Here is a 24015-nt window from a genome sequence, read left to right on the forward strand (position 1 = left end):
CTTGCATTATATAAGAGACTACATATTGTCTTGGCAAGATTAATTCCATTAGCGTTTCCCTTCCATCAGCTGATTTTCAAAATATCATATAGATATCGTGCTTATATGTGAAGTAGATTGCTTAAATAGCTTGTTCCTCCCAGCTATTTTCCACGTTACCCACCATCTGCTATCTACGGGTCAAAGTTATAACTACCTAGTCATATGTTTATTTTTCTGACAAATGAGTTTTGACTTTACGAGGACAGTACTGCTACCTAGTAATTTCAGTTGTACGGCCACTGGCAAATCTAGGGGTGGGGTGTGTGGGGTGTGGTACAGGTTTCTTGACCCCACTTTCATTTGAAGTAACTGTTGTGGGTAAATCAATTGTTATTGAATGATATGCAATCATCAATATAGTAGAAAGTAAAGTTAAAATGTTTGGGTAGATTCCGTTGTTTAGATTTAACCAGATTAGTCAATAAATTTGATTCATATGCATAGGAAAACGTATTGACGAATATAAAGGACAGTTGTGAATCGCTATTTCCTGTCTATATGTCCTATAACCCACATTTGACATATATCGGTATGTCAAAAATGTCTGTCTCAGGATATTATAGTCTGGATTCACTCTCAGCCTTTATGAATTATCCACATCCATAGAGGATAGTTATGAACTAATATCTATGAAGAACGAGTACTACATAGACCACAGAAATAGTAAACATTTATAAGTTACAGTTTATAGATGAAAAGTTATACAGTAGAAAAGTATCTTTGTATAGCACGTTTACAAGTAACTGGTGTCAATATTACAGCCCAGTTCAATAGTACTGTAACAGTTTAGCTGCAATCGATTTTAATATAGTCTTTTTTTTAAAGTTTATGGGAATTTATTAAGAAAATCAAAATAGTCATTTGTATATAAAAAAAACGCTTGATATTAATTATATCCGTCATATATGTATATAATACTAGGCAGTCATCAAGCCAATGGTGTTTTCAGGTTTTCATTTAATAAGAACAAAATAGTTGTGTGCAATTGTAGTTTTGTCTTCAGGTGTATCTTCTGTGCAAAGATTACTTTCCTTCCATGGAATGCTAAACAATAGTTCTTGTCAAATACGCTTATCCTAGAATTCATTTAATAAAATGCTGACGTAAAACTGTAGATTTGCATTGTCTTTTGCATATGAGATTTGAGATGTTTTCTTTGCCAGTGCTATTTACAATCAGTTTTTATTATAAAAACACTTTTGTAATACGTTCACTTTATATGCATAATAAGAACTAATTTAGTTTATATCTATATTTGTTAAAGTTCAATAATATTAAATATTATTTCAAAGAATCCGAAATAATGCATACCTTATCAAGATTAGCCATTGCATTTTATGTTCCTGAAATAAACCTAATTCAATAATGTTCTCACTTGTGTTCATTATGCCTCCTATATTGTCTTCTATAGTAATGTTACCTGACTCATTATTGTCCAGTTGGTGACAATTTTGATTTCGGTAGGCAAAGTAATATTTGATATTAACAACATAAGGCCATTGTGTTCCCATGTAACTGTTTCATCATGCATTTTTGGAGTTGTCTTGTGGGCCCTTTTAAACCCATTTCGTGTTTCAATTATGTCATTGTTATAGATATATACATGTATATCCATATCACTATTATTAAGATATATTTAGTGTCATGAAAACATTAAAAAAATTACAGCTATGTCATAAAATCATTTTATATTTACAGCTACACCAATACCAATTACTTTACCACCGCCACCAGTGAGTAAGTATATAAAATAAATAATAATTTTTAAGTTTATATATCATACGAATTTTATTAACTATATGACAATAATTATATTTTATTGAGAAATAGTTTTATTTACACAAAAAAGGAATTCATGTGAGATCCTGGAAACATTTGATATTTATTTTACACAAGCCAAGATGATCATACCACATAATCATGTTGCTGAAATTAAATTATCATGCCGTAAAATGCATCTTTAGTTTAACAAAACTGTTTTAATTTTTTTAATAGATTGTGAAAATGCAAAGCTGGATCTGATTTTTGTCCTTGATGCTTCTACCAGTGTCACAGAGCCAAATTTTAAACTGATGCTCAACTTCTTGAAGGATTTCCTTTATATCGCGAGTATCGACACTGGAAATGTTCGAGTTGGTCTTGTGATCTACAGCACCCGAGTTCACGTCCAGTTTCAACTGAATGACTTCTCGTCCAAGGGCGAGGTGTACAACGCCATTGACAACACCCCATATGAGTATGGAAGCACCAACACAGCTGATGGCCTCAAAACCATGAGGACAATGTTCAGTCGCCGTAATGGTGATAGACCAGATGTGAAGAATGTGGCAATAGTGATCACTGATGGAGTGTCCAACATAAATGCCAGGAGAACCATCCCAGAGGCTGAAGGAGCTAGAGATGAAGGGATCCACATCTATGCCATTGGTATTGGCTTGACTGACACAAGGGAGATAGATGGAATAGCTAGTCCACCAATAGAAGAAAATAGATTCACAGTTCAGGAATTCAGTGAATTGAGAGCTTTGAGAGATAAAGTCTTTCAGTCTTTCTGTGTTGGTACGTTCTCATATTTTATTGTTTAAAAGAAACTTGTATGATCGGATTTATTTGCAATGTATAAGGAATGTTACTGGAATTTTATCTTAAAAATATATAAATATTTAATGATAGTTATGGCGATATCAAAATTATTTGTGTTCGATATCAGCAGACATTTCTCTTCTATTTCATTTTCAGTGAAGGAGAAACCAAAAGGTTTTCTGTTTATGTTTTTCCCCAAAGAACAGCTTTTGTTTATTTAGAACATTTCCTTTAGTTTCCTTGTAATCTAGTCCACCATTATCCAACAGACCGCTGTCCACTTAGAAATAAACCCTAAACATGGCATGCTGATATATTGTCTTATGACTGGCAAGGACCACTTTGAAATGTAGTATACTAGCTTTGAAAAACGTATAATATCTGCTGTACCTTTCCCTTTGCATTATTTAAGAGACTAAGTATTGTCTTAGCAAGATTAATTCCATTAGAGTTTCCCTTGCGTCAGCTGATTTTCAAAATATCATGTAGATATTTATCGTGCGTATATGTAGATTGCTTAAATAGTTTGCTTCTTCCACCTATTTCCCCCTTACCCACCATCTACTATCTAGAGGTCAAAGTTCTAACTACCTAGTAATATGTTTATTTTCCTGATAATTGAGTTTTAGCTTTACGAAAACAGTGCTACTACCTAGTAATTTTAACTTATAAGGCCACTGGCAAATGCAGGGGGGGGTTACAGACGTCCTTTGACACCCCCCCTCCCTCTGGCATTTGAAGCGTCCTTTTCAATGATTCTAAAATGCATCACCCACAATATACAACACTAAAGTGGCTTGAAAATGAGTCTATGAATATCTTTATTTAAAATGTGTCCGGAGAACATGCACCCGAAACCGCCAACATATTTTGCTCCTTTGGGTGCTTGGCTCATTTGCCTTTGAGAAACTCAAGTTGCCCTTTTTAAAATTGTGTGACACCCCCACCCCCCGGCACACACTCACACACACACACACACACACACACACACACACACACACACACACACACACACAATTTACAAATCTTGGATACGACCTTGAAGCCTTTCATCACCACTAGTTACTTCTAAAGTTCTAATCATATCGGAACAACAAAACTGTTATCTGTGATCAAAGCAGTATTTCTGCACAACGCAAAGTCAAATGTGCATTTGGCCAAATAGTGGTTTATTTCATGTATCACTAAGTAGTGTCTTCTGTATAGGTGCAAAGCCACTGTCCAGGAGATCTGTTACTGAACAATACATCCGTTGACCGCCACAAAGATGACTGCCACTCCCAGAATAGTTTAATAATACACAATGAGCACATGACAGAGCTCATTGGAATACATATAGCTTTGGTGGCATGCACTATTGAATCACTTTCAAAATAGTGATGATATCAGGTGTTCCCGAAAGCTGAGCATAGCGTGCACCACAAGTGACACCCATAATGAGTACTCCGATCACAGCTGTCAAGTCTGTCACTTCATTGTAAACCGATGAAAAAATAAATTTCCAAGAGTTTCACCAAAAAGATGGAAAGATATACATGTTCAAAATATGAAATAGTATCAGCCATCATTTTGGTCAGCGATGTATCATAGTTAGTAGATATAGCCTCCAAAATTAATAGCTACCATAAACCGTTTTGAATGCCCTCAGGAGTCCCTGGACATCATAACCCTGATGAAAAAACTTCTGTGCGAGAATGGTATCGATTTGTATGAAATCTGAATCCAATGAGGTTGCCGTAAGGTATCTCTGAAGCTGTGGTATGAAGACACCAAAATCTGGAGCAGATTGCTTGACATAAAGGGAAAATTGACTGTTGGAAAGTTGGTGTTATCCCTTTTATTATACAGCTTAGTTTGGAGACTAGTGCCAATTTGAATATTCATGCATAATGCGAGAGATGAAACAGATTTGATACATTCGGACGGTTCTTGTGGGTAAATCAATGGGAGATAGTCTGTAATTCTGCTATCATTCAATGCTATACGATCATCAATATATCGGAGAGTAAAGTTAACAGTTTTAGCCAGATTCCTTTGTTTAGATTTAACCAGAGTAGTCAGAAAATGTTATTCATATACACAGAGAAACTGTCTCAGTATATTTTCGTCTGGATTCACTCTCGGGCTTTACGAATTATCTACATCCATAGAAGATAGTAATCATCATATATCTATGATGAACTAATACTACATAGACAACAGAAATTATATACATATTTATAAGTTACATTTTAAAGAGGAAAAGTTATACAGTAGAAACATACCTTTATATGGCACGTTTACAAGTGAATGGTCGGAATACTACTTCTAAGTGTAATAATACCGTAACAGTTTAGCTGTAATCAATTTAGTATTGTTTATGTGAGTTTATTAAGAACATCAAAATAGTCATCTGTATCAGAAAACACTTGATGTTAATTATATCTGTTTTCATATAAAATAATAGGTAATCATCAACCTAATAGTGTTTTCAGATTTTCAATTAATAAGCACAAAATAGCTGGGTATAATTTTGGTTTCGTCTTTAGGGGTAACTTCTATGCCAATATTACTTTCCTTCCATGGAATGCTAAACAATAGTTCTTGTCAAATACGCTTATCTTAGAATTGATTTAATAAAATGCTGACGTAAAACTGTAGATGTCCCTTTTTGCATATTAGATTTGAGATGTTTTCTTTGCCAATGCTATTTAGAATTAGTTCTTATTATAAAAACACTTTTGCAATAACTTCAATTTATATACATAATAAGAACGAATTAAGTTTATATCTAATTTTATTAATTACTATTTCAAAGAATCAGAAATAATGCATATCTTATCAAGATTAGCCATTGCATTTTATGTTCCTGAAATACACCTAATTCAATAATATTCTCACTTTTTTCATTATGCCTCCCATATTGTGTATATTAATGTTACGTTATGATTCATTATAGTCCAGTTGGTGACAGTTTTGATTTCAGTGTGAAAAGTAATTATTGATATTAACATCATAAGGCCATTGGAACGGTTTAATCATGCATTTTTAAAATTGCATTGTGGGCCTGTTAAATCCATTTCTTGTTTACAGCTGTTCATCCGTTTTTTCCCATCATCTGTTCTGTGTATCAATTAAGAAAGTCTGACTATGGAAAGCATCAAATTCCTCTGGGCAGGCTACGCTTGATATTTGTAGATTCACTTACTATGACAATACACCGCATTAAGTAGAAATTAAATAATTAAATGGAAAGAGAAAACAAACTTGTTGACAACGGTTAATTTCATACATTCCAGTTGCAGTTTTTCTTGAAGGAGGCGACATGTCAAAAGTTTATTTGTAGTAAACTGTGAAGCACACATCCATTAATTAGCAGTAAAGAAGCTAAAACAAGAAATAACAACATATGTTTTAAAGACTATATGTCGCAACCTGTAATCAGCGGCCACGTGTCTTAGGCAGCCACGTTTATCTACTCCCTTGTGTGACCGCTTAAGACAGGTTTGACTGTATATATATATATATATATATATATGTATGTGTGTGTGTGTGTGTGTGTGTGTGTGTGTGTGTGTGTGTGTGTGTGTGTGTGTGTGTGTCAATTATGTCATTGTTATAGATATAAATATCCATATCACTATCATTAACATATATTTAGTGTCATAAAATCATTTTATATTTACAGCTGCGCCAATACCAATTACTTTACCACCGCCAACAGAGAGTAAGTATATAAAATAAATAATTAGTTTTAAGTTTATATATCATACGTATGTTATTAACTATATGAGAATATTTTTTTTTTTATATTAAGAAAATAGTTTTATTTACTAAAAAAAGGAATTCATGTGACATTTTATATTTATTTTACTCTAAGCCATGATCATACCACATAATCATGTTGCCGAAATTAAATTATCATGTCGCAAAATTCATCTTTAGTTTGACAAAACTGTTTTAAAACCTTTTTAACAGGTTGTGAAAATGCAAAGCTGGATCTGATTTTTGTCCTTGATGCTTCTACCAGTGTCACAGAGCCAAATTTTAAACTGATGCTCAACTTCTTGAAGGATTTCCTTTATATCGCGAGTATCGATACTGGAAATGTTCGAGTTGGTCTTGTGATCTACAGCACCCGAGTTAACGTCCAGTTTCAACTGAATGATTTTTCGTCCAAGGGCGAGGTGTACAACGCCATTGACAACACCCCATATGAATATGGAAGCACCAACACAGCTGATGGCCTCAAAACCATGAGGACAATGTTCAGTCGCCGTAATGGTGATAGACCAGATGTGAAGAATGTGGCAATAGTGATCACCGATGGAGTGTCCAACATCAATGCTAGGAGAACCATCCCAGAGGCTGAAGGAGCTAGAGATGAAGGCATCCACATCTATGCTATTGGCATTGGCTTGACTGACACGAGGGAGATAGATGGAATCGCCAGCCCACCAATAGAAGAAAATAGATTCACAGTTCAGGAATTCAGTGAATTGAGAGCTTTGAGAGATAAAGTCTTCCAGTCTTTCTGTGTTGGTTTAATTGAGTGTGTCGTTAAATAAAATATGTATGATTATCATATGTAATCTTCGTTGTTCAAACCGGCCTCGGTGGCGTCGTGGTTAGGCCATCGGTCAACAGGCTGGCAGGTACTGGATTCAGATCCCAGACAAGACATGGGATATTTAAACCAAACTCTTAGTGAGTGCTCCGCAAGGCTCAGTGAGTAAGTGTAAACCACTTGCACCGACCAGCGATCCATAACTGGTTCAACAAAGGCCATGGTTTGTGCTATCCTGCCTGTGGGAAGCACAAATAAAAGATCCCTCGCTGCTAATCGGAAAGGGTAGCCCATGAAGTGGCGACAGCGGGTTTCCTCTCAAAATCTGTGTGGTCCTTAACCATATGTCTGACGCCATATAACCGTAAATAAAATGTATTGAGTGCGTTGTTAAATAAAACATTTCTTTCTTTCGTTGTTCAAAGATGTTATTATTTGGATACATCTGACAATAGCAGCAAAGTCAGGAGAGTCCCTTAACGATATTACTATATTGTCCACATTTATTAATCATTGATATGCTAATAAGTGGAGCTACAAATTACTCTCCTTGATCAAATCTCAGGGTAATGGTTGGTAGCCAGAATGATGATATCCATTTATCTGCGAGGTCTGTGACATTGAATATTTTATATGCTATCTGCACTCCGACACAGAGTATTTGATATGCTATATAGACTGCAACATTTAGTATTTGATACACTATCTGCACTGAGTTAGGGGCCGTCCATAATTTTCAACATTTTCACGAGCGTACAAACCGTATCCTGGGGGGAGGTGGGGGGGGGGGGGGGTTAAGGGGCCAGCGTACACTTTTTTTGAAAATGAAAAAGGTCGTTCAACATTTTTCATTTGGGGGCGTACACTTTTAGGGTGGGTGGGTGGTCAAAAGCGTACGGTTTGTACGCTCGTGAAAATGTTGAAAATGATGGACGGCTCCTTAAATATTATAGGCATTTGACTCTAATATATGGACATATCATATATCATACTGGTGATCAGTAGCAACCCCTGTAGGGGCGAGACAGTACATTGTAGCATTCATCTTTTGATATTCAATGACTAGCATCATATTTGATTTTGCTTGTATGTGTGTGTTTGTGTGTGTGCTTTCGAAGATGTTTGTTATAATCTCTAAATTAGATATTTAGGTAGTGTATAATTTTGAAATAAAACATGCTATGTTTCATTTTCAGCAGTATCAAAAACAACAACAGGTTTCATTCTTCTACGAGGTTTGCTTCAACCCCTCCCTGCCTTTCCAAACACCCCAGTAGATTTTTGTTTGTTTTCTCTTTTACAATCCTATTTAATTAGTATTATCAAAACGTGCCTGTGAATAAAACAAAACTATATACTACAAGACCATTGTTTTTCGGACTAATGACAAACATGTTTGTGTTTGTTGTTATTGTTGGTTGGTTGGTTTTTTGGGGGGTTTTCTTAACTTTTAAAAGGTATTTTCACCACAGATATATTAAAGGCACTGACACTGACGCTGTCCTTAGGCAGAGTTTCGACAATTTCGGATTTTAATCATTAAAGTAAAATCACTTAAATCTCCTTCCTTAATGTATTAATTTTGATAAATCCTTTGTTAGAAGCTGAATAATAGTTTTCCTTAATAGCATCATAATTATTCCCTTTGCTTTTATCAGCTATTCTCGGCATGCTATATGGACAGCTCCTGCCAACACATTTGTAGAGTCCTTTTAATAGTTATTGCATTTGTACAGGGATACGAGTTGTTTGATTACTATACAGTTACACTGTTTTAAGTTTACGATTTTAATCAGAATATCAATTTATTTACCCACTTCTTTAGCTTCTGCTTATCTCCACTCCAGTATATTTAGAATTTTTTCTATAATTGCATAATTCTATAAAAGCAATTTTTTTTTAATTTTTTTTTTAGAAAATCCTTGGTATCATATTATAGTTTAGAATTTGGTCAGAGTCTGTACTTTTATTGATGACAGCCAGTACCTCCCGCCTGCTGTTTATCATTATTGTGTGGAATTGGATGAACGTTTTTGATGATCACCAGTTTCCCTATAACATCTTGATTAAATGTATATGGCGATTTTGGAATTTAAATAAGTTTTGCCATTTGTGAAGTGTAGTGTTGTGAGCTGTAGTCGTTTTTGTAACGGTAAAGCTAATACAGTGGAAATTGGATGAAAAATCCTGCAGTACATTCGGTTTGGCAAGATATTAATTCTGCTAGCTGGAATGAAAACCTGCCAGACCAAATATGATTGAGTGAAACTAATGTATTAATTGTTGATTCAATTGGACGACGGGTAAAACAAAAAATCACAGTATATGGTGATATTGACCATAAAAACGTGATCGGAATGACGGTATTTCGACCACTGCATAACATCGTATGACAAAACGCATCAAAACGTTTATATACAAATATGCTTCCTGCAGACTTGCTAGTGATAATCAATAGACTATGCTCTACATAGCCAATTAAAAAAATTGACTTATAACTTTGACACAAGTGAAATCCAATTTCCAAGGGAGCAATTATTTACTGTTTTTATTTATCGAAACTTGATTTCGTTTTTTGTAAAAATGTTACTAATTGATAAGAAAACAGTATAACTATAGTTTTAAATAGTTCAGATAATGTGTAATATTTTCTACATGGTCCATGTCATGTTTTATAATATTGTAATGCAGGACATGAATATGAATGTTGTATAGACGATGCATACCAGCTACTGTATATAATGTGTATTTGTTGTATTTGCAGCAACACCAATACCGATTACATTACCACCTGTTCCAAGTAAGTTTCTAATATACAAACATTTAGATATCATTAAATCTATTTTGCATTACCAAAGATAAAACGTTATTGTAAAACGTTTTTATTTAACTTTAATGGACTATGTAAAGTTAATTTAATTTTAAATTGTAGTGGCTTAACTCTGAAGACTATCCTCGCCAGTGGGCCCTTTGGGCTATTTCTTGTTCCGCTCAGTGCACCACGACTGGTATATCAAAGGCCGTGGTATGTGCTATCCTGTCTGTGGGATGGTGCATATAAATGTTTCCTTGCTACTACTAAAAAAATATAAATGTAGCGGGTTTCCTCTCTATGACTGTGTCAGAATGACCATATGTTTGACATCCAGTAGCCGATGATTAATAAATCAATGTGCTCAAGTGGTGTCGTTAAACAAACTGAATACTATTACTCAAAATTACCAATTTGTTTATATCCAGTAGCCGATGATTAATAATTAGTGTACTCTAGTAGTACAAACAAACAAGCTTACGGAGGAAATAGGAACCTGCCCTATACTATTTAAAAACACCAAAAGTCAATTGGAAGGATTTGCTTGAAATTTCACAGCCTACGACATTATCTACTTGGCTACCGAGTCTTCCACAAAAATGGAAGCCCAAACCGTAGTTAACGATTTCTGCTGTCAAACACTCATTTCCAAATTAATGTAACAGTTTGGTATAAATCAAGAACGTGATTGATTTTTTGTATCCATCACTGTCAAAATAGAATCTGGAGACCATATTGTGAGTATGATAGCTTATTTTTCCAAATTTAATTATTGATGCATACGTATATCCACATTTGTTTGACTAGAACTGCATTATTATATGATCTTTATATTAATAACGTGTCTACACTGTTTTGGAAACTATCTTTTTTTTTCAGGTTGTGAATCTGCAAAAATCGATCTAATATTTGTGCTTGATGCTTCTACCAGTGTCACAGAACCTAATTTTAAACTGATGCTCAACTTCTTGAAGGATTTCCTTTACATTGCAAATATTGACAACGGAAATGTCCGCGTTGGGCTTGTCATCTACAGCACAAGGGTCCACCTTCAGTTCCATCTGAATGAACACAATACCAAGAATGAAGTGTACAACGCCATTGATAACACCCCATACAGGTATGGAAGCACCAACACGGCTGACGGTATTAAGGAGATGAGGAGTATGTATTCCCGACGACACGGTGACAGACCCAATGTCCCCAATATCGCCATAGTGATCACCGATGGAGTGTCCAACATCAATGCCAGGAGAACCATCCCAGAGGCTGAAGGAGCTAGAGCAGAAGGCATCCACATCTATGTTATTGGCATTGGCTTGACTGACACGAGGGAGATAGATGGAATTGCCAGCCCACCAATAGAAGAAAACAGATTTGCAGTCCAGGAATTCCACGAATTGAGAGCTTTGAGAGATAAAGTCTTCCACTCTCTGTGTGGAGGTAAGTTCTTTTAGTTTTTGTTGGAATTAGTAAATGGTAATATGTGTGGACACGATTTTCTTCCTGTCAAGCAAGTGTCGCCAAATAGTGTACGCCATCTTGTCTTAGTGTTAGGTGCTACGTATTTCATACATTTGTCAGTTATCCATTAATGCATTGACCTAAACATATTATAATTACTGAAATTAAATGTCACTGGTGTTTGATAATTCAGTTACTAAATTATAATGAATTTTAATTTTAATTTAATTTTATGCATCAAAATATCAACCTTATATTACGAATTATAAATGTGTCATTTAAACATGCTATTATGTACTGATATTCGTCTGATAACAAACTATGATATGAGATGGTAACTTTTACAAACGTTTGTTAGCTGAAATACATCAAATATATAGAAATTAATCCTGCATGTGTTAAATTCTGAGTGACATTGAAATAGCGTAAAATGATGTTAACAAGAAAAAATACTTTTAGTACGTATGCTCTTAGGATTCATGTTCATTTGTTATCATTTTGTTATAAGGATAGCTAATACTCGTTTTGTTAGACCCACTGTCAAATTCGGGACTTAATGAGTCTTGTTATAACACTATACAATTGTTAATAGTTAAACATTTACATTCGTAGTGGTATACGGTATACTGACCAGTACACCAATACAATATGTTCCTTAGGACGTAATAACTGTACTAATATCATTTTGTTGTTTTGTTTTAACAGCTTTGCTTCTTTTGATGCTAACCACTTACTACCACAGCTCAATGCAGATTCATTTCTTTGGTGTAGCTTTTTTAACACGGTGGTAAGATAAGTAAATAAACTAACCGGGGCTGTATGTCACGGCGGGTAGCTCCCCCTATGGAAAATCGACCAAGTGGCCCTTTTCTATTCTGGTGCTCTGATTATGTTTTGTTGCCTTGCTTCCATGATCGGTTTTGACAGGGTGCAGCTTTGCTAACACTCTACTGCTTTATCCTGAATGAAGGAATATGTTTTATACATCCTTCTTAGTTTTGTTATTGTTTCAATTGCTTAACCTGGACTATACTCTATGTTTGTTTGCTTACTGATTATTAAGATTTTGTCAGTGTTTAATGTTTGTTTCTGAGTGTGTGTGTGTGTGGGGGGGGGGGGGGGGGGGGGGGGGGGGGGTCTCTCATTTTATGTTGTTTTGTTTCTCTTTCTGTTTGTTTTTGTTTCGTGGTGGGTTGGTTGATATGGGTTCTCTATATCATGTTATATATCATAACATTATTTAAAGCAGCGTCAACCAATGTTTAAGACATTAGTTGAAGTTTATTATATAAAACATGAAAAATGTGGATCACTTTAATGCACTAAAACTTATTTAATAATATTAGGCACTATCGTTTTTACACGTCAATCGAATCTAATATATGAGGGTTTTCAACTGTCCACGAACTTGAAATACAAACATTACCGAGTGTATAAGTAGGTATAATGGATGAATGAATGAATGTTTAACGACACCCCAGCACAAACATACACATCGGCTATAGGGTGTCACAAAGTAGGTATAACTAAGATGTATTGTAATGTGTATTATTTACACATCGGATCATAATATATTAGATGTAACTGTAATATTGCGCATATTCAGTGTATAGCGGTGCACTAGTCCTATTAATTCAAATAGTTCTTTGGCCGGGACATAGCCCAGTGGTAAAGCGTTTACCTGATGCGCGGTCGGTCTGGGATCGATCGCTGTTGGTGGGCCCATTGGGCTATTTCTTGCTCCAACCAGTGCACCACGACTGGTACATCAAAGGCCGTGGTATGTGCTGCTATCCTGTCTATGGGATGGCGCATATAAAAGATCCCATGCTGCTAATCGAAAACAGTAGCCCATGAAGTGGTGACAGCGGGTTTTCTCCCTCAATATTTGTGTTGTCCTTAACCATATGTCAGACGCCATATAACCGTAAATAAAATTTGTTGAGTGCATCGTTAAATAAATCATTTCCTTCCTTCCTTCAAATAGTTCTTAAGCTTTGCATATTTTAACCGTTTGTATAGCTGAAAGTTGATCAGATGGTAAAAATCACTGTATTTGGGTAAATGTTTTCAACTTAATAAACGAAGTGTTAATATGAACACTTGTTTTAATTGGTACATGATGCTCAGATAATTTACAACAAACAGAATCATGTTTTAAATGGATTTTGATACATTGTATAATTTAGAAACTTAAGATACTGAACAACAACAAAAACGCGAAAAATCAATTTAGTTTTCTGATAAAATATTCAGTTTTAATCTCATTAGTTTTGTGTGTACTAAAACTATCAATGTCCTGAGAAAATTTTACAACCATTTTGACAGTGTATTTACCGAATTAATTTTATCATGAAAAATATATCGTAAAATTATCGCGTTTCTTTTGTTATTCAGTGTATATTTAAGAACATTATTAGCATTGCTTTAATTGGGTTGGTTTGCAGTATTGCTACAATCCGGTCTTGCTGCCCTCTCTGCCTTTGAAATCTTTGTAAATAATTTCATTCTAAACCAATCAAAACACGGCAGTCATAAACCTGTTAACAGTTAAATACGTATTAACGCATTTGAAATTTCTGTTGAGGATAATTGTTGAATTTTGAGGGTACTGGCTCGTATCAGATCTATTAACAAAGATATCCAGGGTTCATTGGTCGGTAAGATCCGATTTCAGTTTTCTCAGATCTGTTTTTGATTTGCTTTAGATCAAATGTCTCTTTGCTATAACTAATCTATTGCTTTGTTACTAATATAGGCACTGTACTTTTTTCCAGATGGCGTTAACTTGACTTTACATGCTGGTTACATGGACTCTTTTTACATGTTATGTTGTCTGTTCATTAATGTGTTACTATTGTGGTGGTCTGTCTACTTAACTCTCTTAACACTGCATGGCAACTACTTAAATATGTTTTTTCTCTTCTAATTTGTTATTCAATAATAGAAACATTTTGTTTTGCTACATTATATTTACATTTATTGTGCAAATTTAGTCAGTATACTAACTTATGTTAATGTGAAACACAAAATATTTTAATAATTCGAGCTTGACGAAATTACTGATTTGAATATTGACATATTTGCAATGAGAGATTGAAAACTAATAGTCTGTCTTTTTACATAACTTTGAGAATAAGATAAATGTGTTGTTTTACATTCTAAACTTTACAAAAGTATTTTCTACAGTTAGTACTTGAGATATGTATACCTTTGTTTCAGAACCAAATATCAAAGTGACGTTCCCACCGACAACAGAAAGTAAGTTGTATATTAGCCAGCTATATACTGTTACTAATCATTGAATACAGAATACAGATTATTATAGTGTACACGAGTGTTCAATGTCGTACACATAAGCGTACAATGTCGTACACACAAGCGTACATGCACGCAACACACACACACACACACACACAAAGGCTTAATACAATTTCTACACACACACACACATACGCACACACACACACACACAAACACACACACACACACACACACACACACACACACAAAACCCAACAACAACACATAATAAATGTGGGTTAGTATCTAAATTTGGGTTCAGCCTATTTAAAAATGTTAATTAAACAACACACACACATAAAATATAGCCATCATGCTTTACAACTATCTGATCTTTCATAACATTTCTAACATTAAACGCTGGATAGGATGTTAATAACTACTAATTTACATATGCATAGTGAAATAGTGCGAAGCTATTAACAAGATGTCTTCAGCCATGTTAGCTATTGAATACTGATGAAGGTTAAAAAAACGTTTGTGTGTATTTTTTCGGTCATATTGAACGCAGATGTAAAATGTAGTTCATAACAATTTTAGTTTAATGTCCAAATGCTTTCTCTTAACTAATGTGTTAATATTTGTTGAACTATTTAAAATGCTTAATTGAATGCACTAACTCACTTACCTCATATAGTATTCATACATTCATAGACATAGATTGAGTATTTAATATTGGTTTATAACTGCTTTTATATAATTATCGCACTAATCATGCTGTACTTTTTATTAATAGCATTGTGTTCATTTATTTCAATGCAATTTAAGTATAGAATTATTTTAAACTATTAATATATAGTATATATTATATATAATACAGCAGTGGACTATGTTACGAGAAAAGAAATATACAAACAAATATTTTAAGTCGATTCCTCACTGGCTGCGGTGGTTTAGTGGTTAAGCCACCAGACATTAAGCTGGTAGGTACTGGGTTTGGATCCTGGTATCGGATCCCACCTTGAGGAAATTGTAATGGGTAGGTGTAGGCCACTACACCGTCTTATCTGTCATTAACGACTAACACCTAACCACTAACTCACTGCCTTGGACAGACAGCCCAGATAGCTGGGGTGTGTGCCCAGAACAGCATGCTTGAACCATAATTGGATATAAGCACGAAAATAAGATAATATAAATGAATAAATGAAAGAAAGAAAGAATGAATGAATAAATGGATGAATGAATGAAAGAATGATTGAATAAATGAATGAATTTAGGATTAGATATAGAACTAGTATCAACATTACCAGAATGTTAAGCCAGAGATTAAAGGTCCACCCAGTATGGTCTACTACTGTATATGTGTTTAAAAGGCAAAGGACCATCAGAGTTGGATTGGCTTTTGGGGTCATAATATCATAACCTAGTATTACTCATATGGGCACAGAGAAGTGGGGTAAGAAAAATTATCTATCCCTAGGGAAAGAATAAAAACAGTTCTTCCCCTAGATACGTTTAGACATCATAATCTGTTCTTCCGAACTGTTTGTTATAGCTGATCATGTTATTGCATGCAGCGATTAATTAGGTGCAAGAATAGTTTCCATGGTGGCAGTCATTTCAAAAACTAACTTACGTCATCAGCGATAAGTACGTGACAGGTATGACTGCCTCTTGTTCTCAACTTGTTTTCAACTACAGTATCGTTTGAAAATCTTTTATAACATGATAAAGATTCATAATGGGTAATAAATAGAATATCAAACTCTCTACTCGGCAAAATACCGTTTATTTTGCACTCATGAACTGATGCTGTCTGATGGAGTACAACATCCTTTCACGTGTGCAAGATGGACGGTATTGCCGAGTAGCGAGTGGAGTATTCTCTAAATACTCAACCTCTTTTAAAATCCTAGAAAACCAATTTCAGACAGTTACTGAATACTTCTGAGAACATTTACAATTGCGTGTTGAGGAGGCCAAGAACTGACAGTCAATTTGTCTGGTGTCACAGATTTCTATGATATCACATTCATATAACGTTAAAGGACTATCAGTTTGTAGCCAAAACGTTTTTGGCACATAAACTATTTTGACCATTTTCTTGTTGCGAATATGAATATCTATAACCAGTCTATTTCTGGACTAATGATTTCTAGTATCTCAGCATCGATTTTTGTCTAAAATAATTTCGTATGTACGAATTTATTATTTCCTCCAATGGCCAAAAGAAATTTGAAATAATTATTTTAAAAGTATTTCCAAGTGTATTTACCCATAAAATGTTTTATATTTAAAATATGTTACTGTAAAATAGTGTTTTAAAAATAGGAAAAAAGCAACATGTGTGTTTATTTTTTGAGGGGAACAAATTGAAGTCTTACAAGGGTTGAAATCTCAGGATACTGCCTCCAAGCACAAAGCCTAGTCTATTAAGCAACGGCGATCACCCGCCTCCAGAGCATATTCTATGGAAGAATTAACTCCCAATTATTTGTGTAGCCTCTTCATTATATCAGGAATTGGTTAGAAAGCTAGAGAGGCACAATTTGCAATGTATTTGGTCTGGTAAATATTGAATAAATTAATTTACTATTTAAAAAATAATAATTGAGCCACCTCCCAAACCCACCACACTCTACCTCACAGTCCTAAGATTTACACACTATGCATTACAGAAGAGTTACCTAAGACTGAGTGGGTGATAGGATTAATCACACATTCCTTCACAATCCCCACGAATGGTATATGAAAAACAATGTTTGTGTGTTGCCCTGCCTACGTTGGAAAATCATAAAAAAAACCCTCTTTGCTGTTATTCTGTCACATCTGAAACTCTGGCCTGGTGCTTATAAAACTTTTAGAGTCTAGACTCAAGACTCTAATAGAGGCTAAGACTAACGCCATGGCAACACCATACACATTATGTGGATTTGACGTCATTAGCAATTTGAGTATGTAAAATTGGCATATCATTAGAAAGAGTGTTGAGAATGCCTCAAATCAAAAGTGATGTCGTTCTAGGTATCAAGTATTATCAACCTTGTTACGCTATGAGGGTTCAGACGTTTTACTGTGGGCACAGCCTTGTGGCATTCCAAATAATACTCATTATTTATCGGTATTAACTACTATTCTTATTTATGATGCCATAAGATGAAATGCATATTCTCTCTGACGGTTCCGATATCATGTGAACTAAATGGTGAGTGAATGCGAATGTTTGATTTCTTGAAGAGTGTGGTCTGGACAAAGTTGATCTAGTCATAATACTCGATTCTTCGACGAGCGTCACCCAGGCGAACTTTGTCAAGATGCTCCAGTTCACCAAAGACCTACTACGCATCTCCAACATCGACAACGGCGACGTCCGCGTAGGCGTCGTGACGTACAGCACCAGCGTGAAAGTGCGATTCCACCTGAAAGACTTCCGAACGAAGGCAGAGGTGGAGGCGGCCATTGACAGCATCCCCTATGACTTCGGCAGCACGAACACCGCCGACGCAATCAGGACCATGAGAGATGAGATGTTCCTCAGCGTCAACGGTGACAGACCTGACGTCCCCAACGTCTGTATCGTCATCACTGACGGAGTGTCCAACATCAACTCCAGACGGACTGTCCCCGATGCCCAGGCTGCTCACGATGAAGGCATTCATATATACGCTATCGGTATAGGACTCACAGACACTAGAGAGCTCGATGGAATTGCCTCCCCTCCATCATCGGCCAACAGCTTCACCGTCAACGACTTCAGTGAACTGGAGAACTTAGACGAGAAGATATTCTCGTCAATTTGCCCAGGTAATGCGTTCTTGGACCCTATGCAGTGTAATGCATCCTGGAAATCTGGACCCATGTTTATAATACATAGCTGGCACTGTCAGTTTTGTCGGATTATTCCCAGCCCTCGGAATACAACTCAATATTTTAATAACTTTATATCTATTTATTTGCTTTGCTTAAGCTTCATTAACATAAAATAACATATACGTTGATATGCTTGCAGAGTAGCGTATATTATAACTGCTCATATACATTGCAGTTAATAACACAGACTAACCTCATTGATATTTAACTGGTTTCGATGTGATATTTCATGAAATACTCTAAATTTGTACTTATACTTGTGTGTACTTTTTGCTATTAACATTGTTTTAGCTAGTGTCAAATAGGTGGAGTTGAATAAGGAAATCACGTTATTACACTAGTGGTATTATTTAATGCCCCCCCCCCCCCCTCTCTCTCTCTCTCTCTCTCTCTCTCTCTCTCTCTCTCTCTCTCTCTCTCTCCCTCCCTCTCTCTCTCTCTCTCTCTCTCTCTCTCTCTCTCTCTCTCTCTCTCTCTCTCTCTCTCTCTCTCTCTCTCTCTCTCTCTCTCTCTCTCTCTCTCTCTCTCTCTCTCTCTCTCTCTCTCTCTCTCTCTCTCTCTCTCTCTCTCTCTCTCCCTCTCCCTCTCTCTCTCTCTCTCTCTCTCTCTCTCTCTCTCTCTCTCTCTCTCTCTCTCTCTCTCTCTCTCTCCTCTCTCTCTCCTCCCTCTCTCCCTCTCTCCCTCTCCCTCCTCTCTCTCTCTCCTCTCTCTCTCTCTCTCTCTCTCTCTCTCTCTCTCTCTCTCTCTTATCTATCTCTCTCTCTCTCTCTCTCTCTCTCTCTCTCTCTCTCTCTCTCTCTCTCTCTCTCTCTCTCTCTCTCTCTCTCTCTCTCTCTCTGGCACATGTGTGTGGATATACATTTTAAATGATTTAATCATTGTTGTATTTCAGTGGCCACCTTTGAACCACGTAAGTAAATGTAGCAATTATAAATAATGTTTGAACAATGAAATCCAGGGTCCGTCAACATATGTATACTCAATACACGTTTACAAGATTTGTGTTTTTGTATTGGTGAAACATTTGACAACAAAATCTTTGTTCATAAAACATTTATTGGCAAAAGGTTTGGGTACCATTGTTTCATATCGTTATTTTTCTGTTCTTTTTTATAACCGAAAACCCCCAGCAATACACAATTTTGCTTTTATAGGTTTGCGTACAGGGAATTAATTTGTTCACAATATCTGTATATGTTGAAATTCCTTAGCTATACTAGAATTAAGAATAATTGTACATTTATAGTTAGGGCATTTATTTCTCAACAAACAGTACACATTTTGTTATCAACACAACACGTGACATATATAAGGCATGCAGGAGATGACCCAAAAGTGATCTAAAAATAACCAAAGTGGCAACTATCGTACTGTAGTAGTGTTGATATAAAGTGCTCCTACTGGCAGTAGCTAGTGGGAATTTCCCTATTAGCTCAGTTTGTAGAGCACTGGACTCTCGTACTGAGAGTCTGTGGTTCGAATCCCTTCAGTGAAGGTTGGATTTTTATGAAAGTATGGGTCCTGACTAACTCCTGGGTCAAAACTACCCAGAATACCTGTGGGGAAACATGGTCGCATGACGTCATCAGTATGGCCGCCTCGATTTTGATATTATATTTAATATTATTTTAGACCAAACTCGAAGGGGTGTACACTATATTTAATTTTTTCACTCATATATAAAACAGAAATCATGTATTTGTACCAGGTAGATGTTAGAAAAGTGGATATTTGTGTTTATTTGTGGATAATTTAATTTTAAAACAATATTGTTCATGGGTATTCTAATTGCAAATATCGTATAATCATTTAGGTAATATGAACATTGAAATCTGGAGAATGTATATCACTGTTAAAATCAATCAATTGTTAATTGGTAAATTAATCTGGAAATGTGTTCTTCTATATATGTATATAGCTCATGTTTATAAAACGTTTGACGTTCAAACCTTATTGCAGATAATATTAAACACTTAATTCAGTGGTAGAACATTGGAAGGGGATGCGATGGGTCATTTGATCCATTATCACCAGTCACCATGGATAGAACCGGTTGGATTTAGTTTGTTCCAACCATCACATCAGGACTGGTATATTAAATGTCATTGCATTTGCTACTGTATCTGTGGGAATATGCACATAACATAACCAAGGAACGAAAAGGCAAGGCATGTTTGTTTAATGACACCTTAGCACATGCTATACCATGGTTAGTTCAACACATTGTCGAGAAAGTAAACCACTACTTTCGTATAGGTTACACCTACCCACGAGGCAGCAAAACATATTTTATATCCACAGTTCCATAGCAAGGACATTACAAAACATGGCATTTGATATACCAGTCATGGCGCACTGGTTGGGATGGGAACCAATCAAACCATGCGACCTATCGTACCTCAATGGAGCTGTCTATCACTGAGTAACATCCGCCCCCAATATAACACTGGCTGCTAATTGTTAAGGAATAGTTTGTATCTCTCTCGACTTTGCTATGACCAAAGCAGATTCGGCTTAGGTGTGGATGAGTTCCATTATTGAAATATGTCTATTAAAATAACATTTATATATTGGAACTCCCATAAGCCCAGTTTTCAAACTCCTATAATCATGTGCGCAGGCATACATTTGATTAACCATTGCATATTTAATTAATCGTTGCCAGGCATCGAGTTTCAAAGAGCTAATGTTTTCCATATATAAAACAATTTATTTTATGGATGTTGATAACTCAGTTTAGTGTTAATTGCTTTTGAAAACTTGTTCCTGGCTGATATTATCTGGGTGTATAATGTTAACGTTTAAAATAAAGTGATGAATTCACTTTTTTTCTCTTTGGCTTTGCCATCAACTGATTCTTTCATGACATTCCTACAGGCGATAAGTATGTTTGGTATTCAGATTTCAAATATTGGGTACTTAATAAAGTATTATGACACTGAATTCTAGAAAATATAGCAGACATTAAATATTTTTGGAATTATTATTGCACATATCATGTAAGATAAAGTGATCTTTGAGATCTGAATTATGTAACAGATGATGAATATTTCTGGTATTCTTATTGCAATGTGGTGCATATAGCAGACGATAAATGGTTTTCGTATTCTGATTGCACATATCAGGTACTGAAAGAAGTAATATCAACATTGAAATGTGGGAAATCATTGCATATCATCTCAGTGGTAGAACATTCTGCCACTTAATAATTTCATTGTTATTGGCTATTTGTGTTCTTATTGACATCACTGCTGGCTATGAATATCTTAGTAACAAACCTTTTGTGTGCATCATGTATAATCTGTATTTGTGTAGCATCAGAATGTTCGTTGGACAAGGTGGACCTGGTCATCATACTCGACTCCTCGACCAGTGTCACTGACGTAAACTTTATCAAAATGAAGAACTTCGTCAAGGACCTATTAAAGAATGTAGATCTGGACAGTGGCGCGGTCAGGGTGGGCGTGGTCATATACAGTACACGGGTGTCGGTAATGTTCCACCTGAATCAACACAAAAGCCGTAGAGCCTACATGAGGGCGGTAGATGAAATCCCTTACCAGTATGGCAGCACAAACACTGCCGGCGGCCTCAAGACCATGAGGACGGAGATGTTCACGAAACAAAATGGCGATCGCAGAAGAGTCAAGAATGTCTGTATCGTCGTCACTGACGGCGTGTCAAACATCAATGCTAGAAGCACCGTACCCGAGGCAGAGAGAGCACGAGCTGAGGGCATCCACATCTACGCTATTGGAATAGGTCTGACTGACACACGAGAGCTTGATCAGTTGTCATCGCGACCGAAGGACCCTAATACGTTTATTGTGAATGATTTCGACGAACTTGTCGGCCTCGATGAAAAGATATTTGGAGCAGCTTGTCCAGGTAGAACACTTACATGAGCTGCTCAGTTCGTGTAGCATCTCTTCATAGTCTGAGTCTGATTCGTATGAATATCTGCTAACATCTGCAACAGATATCATCGATCTCTAACACTTTAAAACATCTGTGATTGTATATTTGATGTCTATTGTCATAACATCTGCATCTCTATATAACTGATGTCTAATATCTCATAACTTATGTCTAATATCTTAAAACATCTGTAACTGTGTATTTGATGTCTAATGTCATAACATCTGTCACTGTATTTAACTGATGTCTAATATCTTATAACTTATGTCTAATATCTTAAAACATCCGTGACTATATATTTAATATCTAATGTCATAATGTCTGCAACTGTATACAATGGATGTCTAATATCTTATAACTGATGCCTTGTATCTTAAAACATTTATGACTGTGTTTTGGACATAATCAACTGTATAAAACTTATGTCTAATATAGAGGATGCCATAATACCAGCAACTGTATATAACTGATGTTATGTGTGTATATCTATCTATCTATCTATCTATCTATCTATCTATCTATCTATCTCTCTATCTATCTGTCTATGTAGTTGTCTGTCTATTTATATATTATCTATTTATCTATCTATATATCTATCTAACTATCTATATCTCTATATTATATGTCTATCTATCTATATATATGTATATATGTATTGATGTATGAATATCTATATAATGTATGTATGTCGAGGTTGACTGTTACATACATAGATATTAACGCACTGGCACAAGGGATGATAAGATCCTTTCTGGCTTCACAAATTGTCCTATGCCGTTGCTGGGACTCGAACCTGTGGCACCGAATCGCCTGCAAATTACAAGACTAGCCACGCTGCGCTCTGAGCTATTAAGGCATGCATGTATGTATGCATGTATGTATGTATGTATGTATGCATGCATGTGTAATATGTATGTGTGGTTATGTACATCTTCAAAAATAGTCATGTCTAATGTTTTTTTATAAATCAGTTACTGTATACATTTCACATTGAATGTCTGAACATACGCAGTAACTGACGTATAATGTCTAATACCTAGAACTGTTATAACTGCTATCCAGTATGCAACAAAAGGACAGTATTTTACCACGGGAGGGAAGTATCAGTAACTTGTGTGGCTTTTTTTTTTTTTTTTTTTTTTTTTTTTTTTTAAATGGTGCTTTTCTGTGTGGGATTTTAGGGGTTTTTTTTTTGCTTTTGCTTAGCTACTCTATATGTTGCCTCTGTGTCAGGAACAATCTACAATTTAATTTCAATGCCATCTAACGCTAGAGTATTATATGTATTTCATGACTAATGTTGTTTGGTGTTGTTTTGGGGAGTTTTTCTTCTTTGTATTCTTTATACAAATCTGCATTGGTATTAAACATTTCTAATTTCTTATAACATCTGTAAATAACTAAATTTGTTTTACAGTCATTACAATTTAATGTCATTCCATTCACCCAGCTGTAGCAACACAGCTTTGTTCTTGTCTCTTTATTTCACATTTGTATTGGTACATTATCGTATAGAGTTTTATATTTTAAGAAA

At 35.5% G+C, this 24015-nt stretch overlaps 1 protein-coding gene across 1 annotated transcript in view; it reads left to right on the forward strand.

Annotated features, from left to right (window-relative positions):
• Nucleotides 1–24015, forward strand: part of LOC121387240 — a 159672-nt gene that overhangs the window by 73519 nt on the left and 62138 nt on the right. The window contains exons 40-51 of the mRNA XM_041518265.1: nucleotides 1741–1779; nucleotides 2038–2601; nucleotides 2782–2799; nucleotides 6293–6331; nucleotides 6583–7146; nucleotides 8368–8406; nucleotides 9936–9971; nucleotides 10863–11426; nucleotides 14670–14708; nucleotides 17931–18497; nucleotides 19456–19473; nucleotides 21879–22451. Coding sequence (XP_041374199.1) covers nucleotides 1741–1779; nucleotides 2038–2601; nucleotides 2782–2799; nucleotides 6293–6331; nucleotides 6583–7146; nucleotides 8368–8406; nucleotides 9936–9971; nucleotides 10863–11426; nucleotides 14670–14708; nucleotides 17931–18497; nucleotides 19456–19473; nucleotides 21879–22451 — 3060 coding nt within the window. The remainder of the gene's footprint in view (nucleotides 1–1740; nucleotides 1780–2037; nucleotides 2602–2781; nucleotides 2800–6292; nucleotides 6332–6582; nucleotides 7147–8367; nucleotides 8407–9935; nucleotides 9972–10862; nucleotides 11427–14669; nucleotides 14709–17930; nucleotides 18498–19455; nucleotides 19474–21878; nucleotides 22452–24015) is intronic.

Source organism: Gigantopelta aegis, chromosome 13, assembly GCF_016097555.1.
Source record: "Gigantopelta aegis isolate Gae_Host chromosome 13, Gae_host_genome, whole genome shotgun sequence".
Classification (NCBI taxonomy): Eukaryota; Metazoa; Mollusca; class Gastropoda; order Neomphalida; family Peltospiridae; genus Gigantopelta; species Gigantopelta aegis.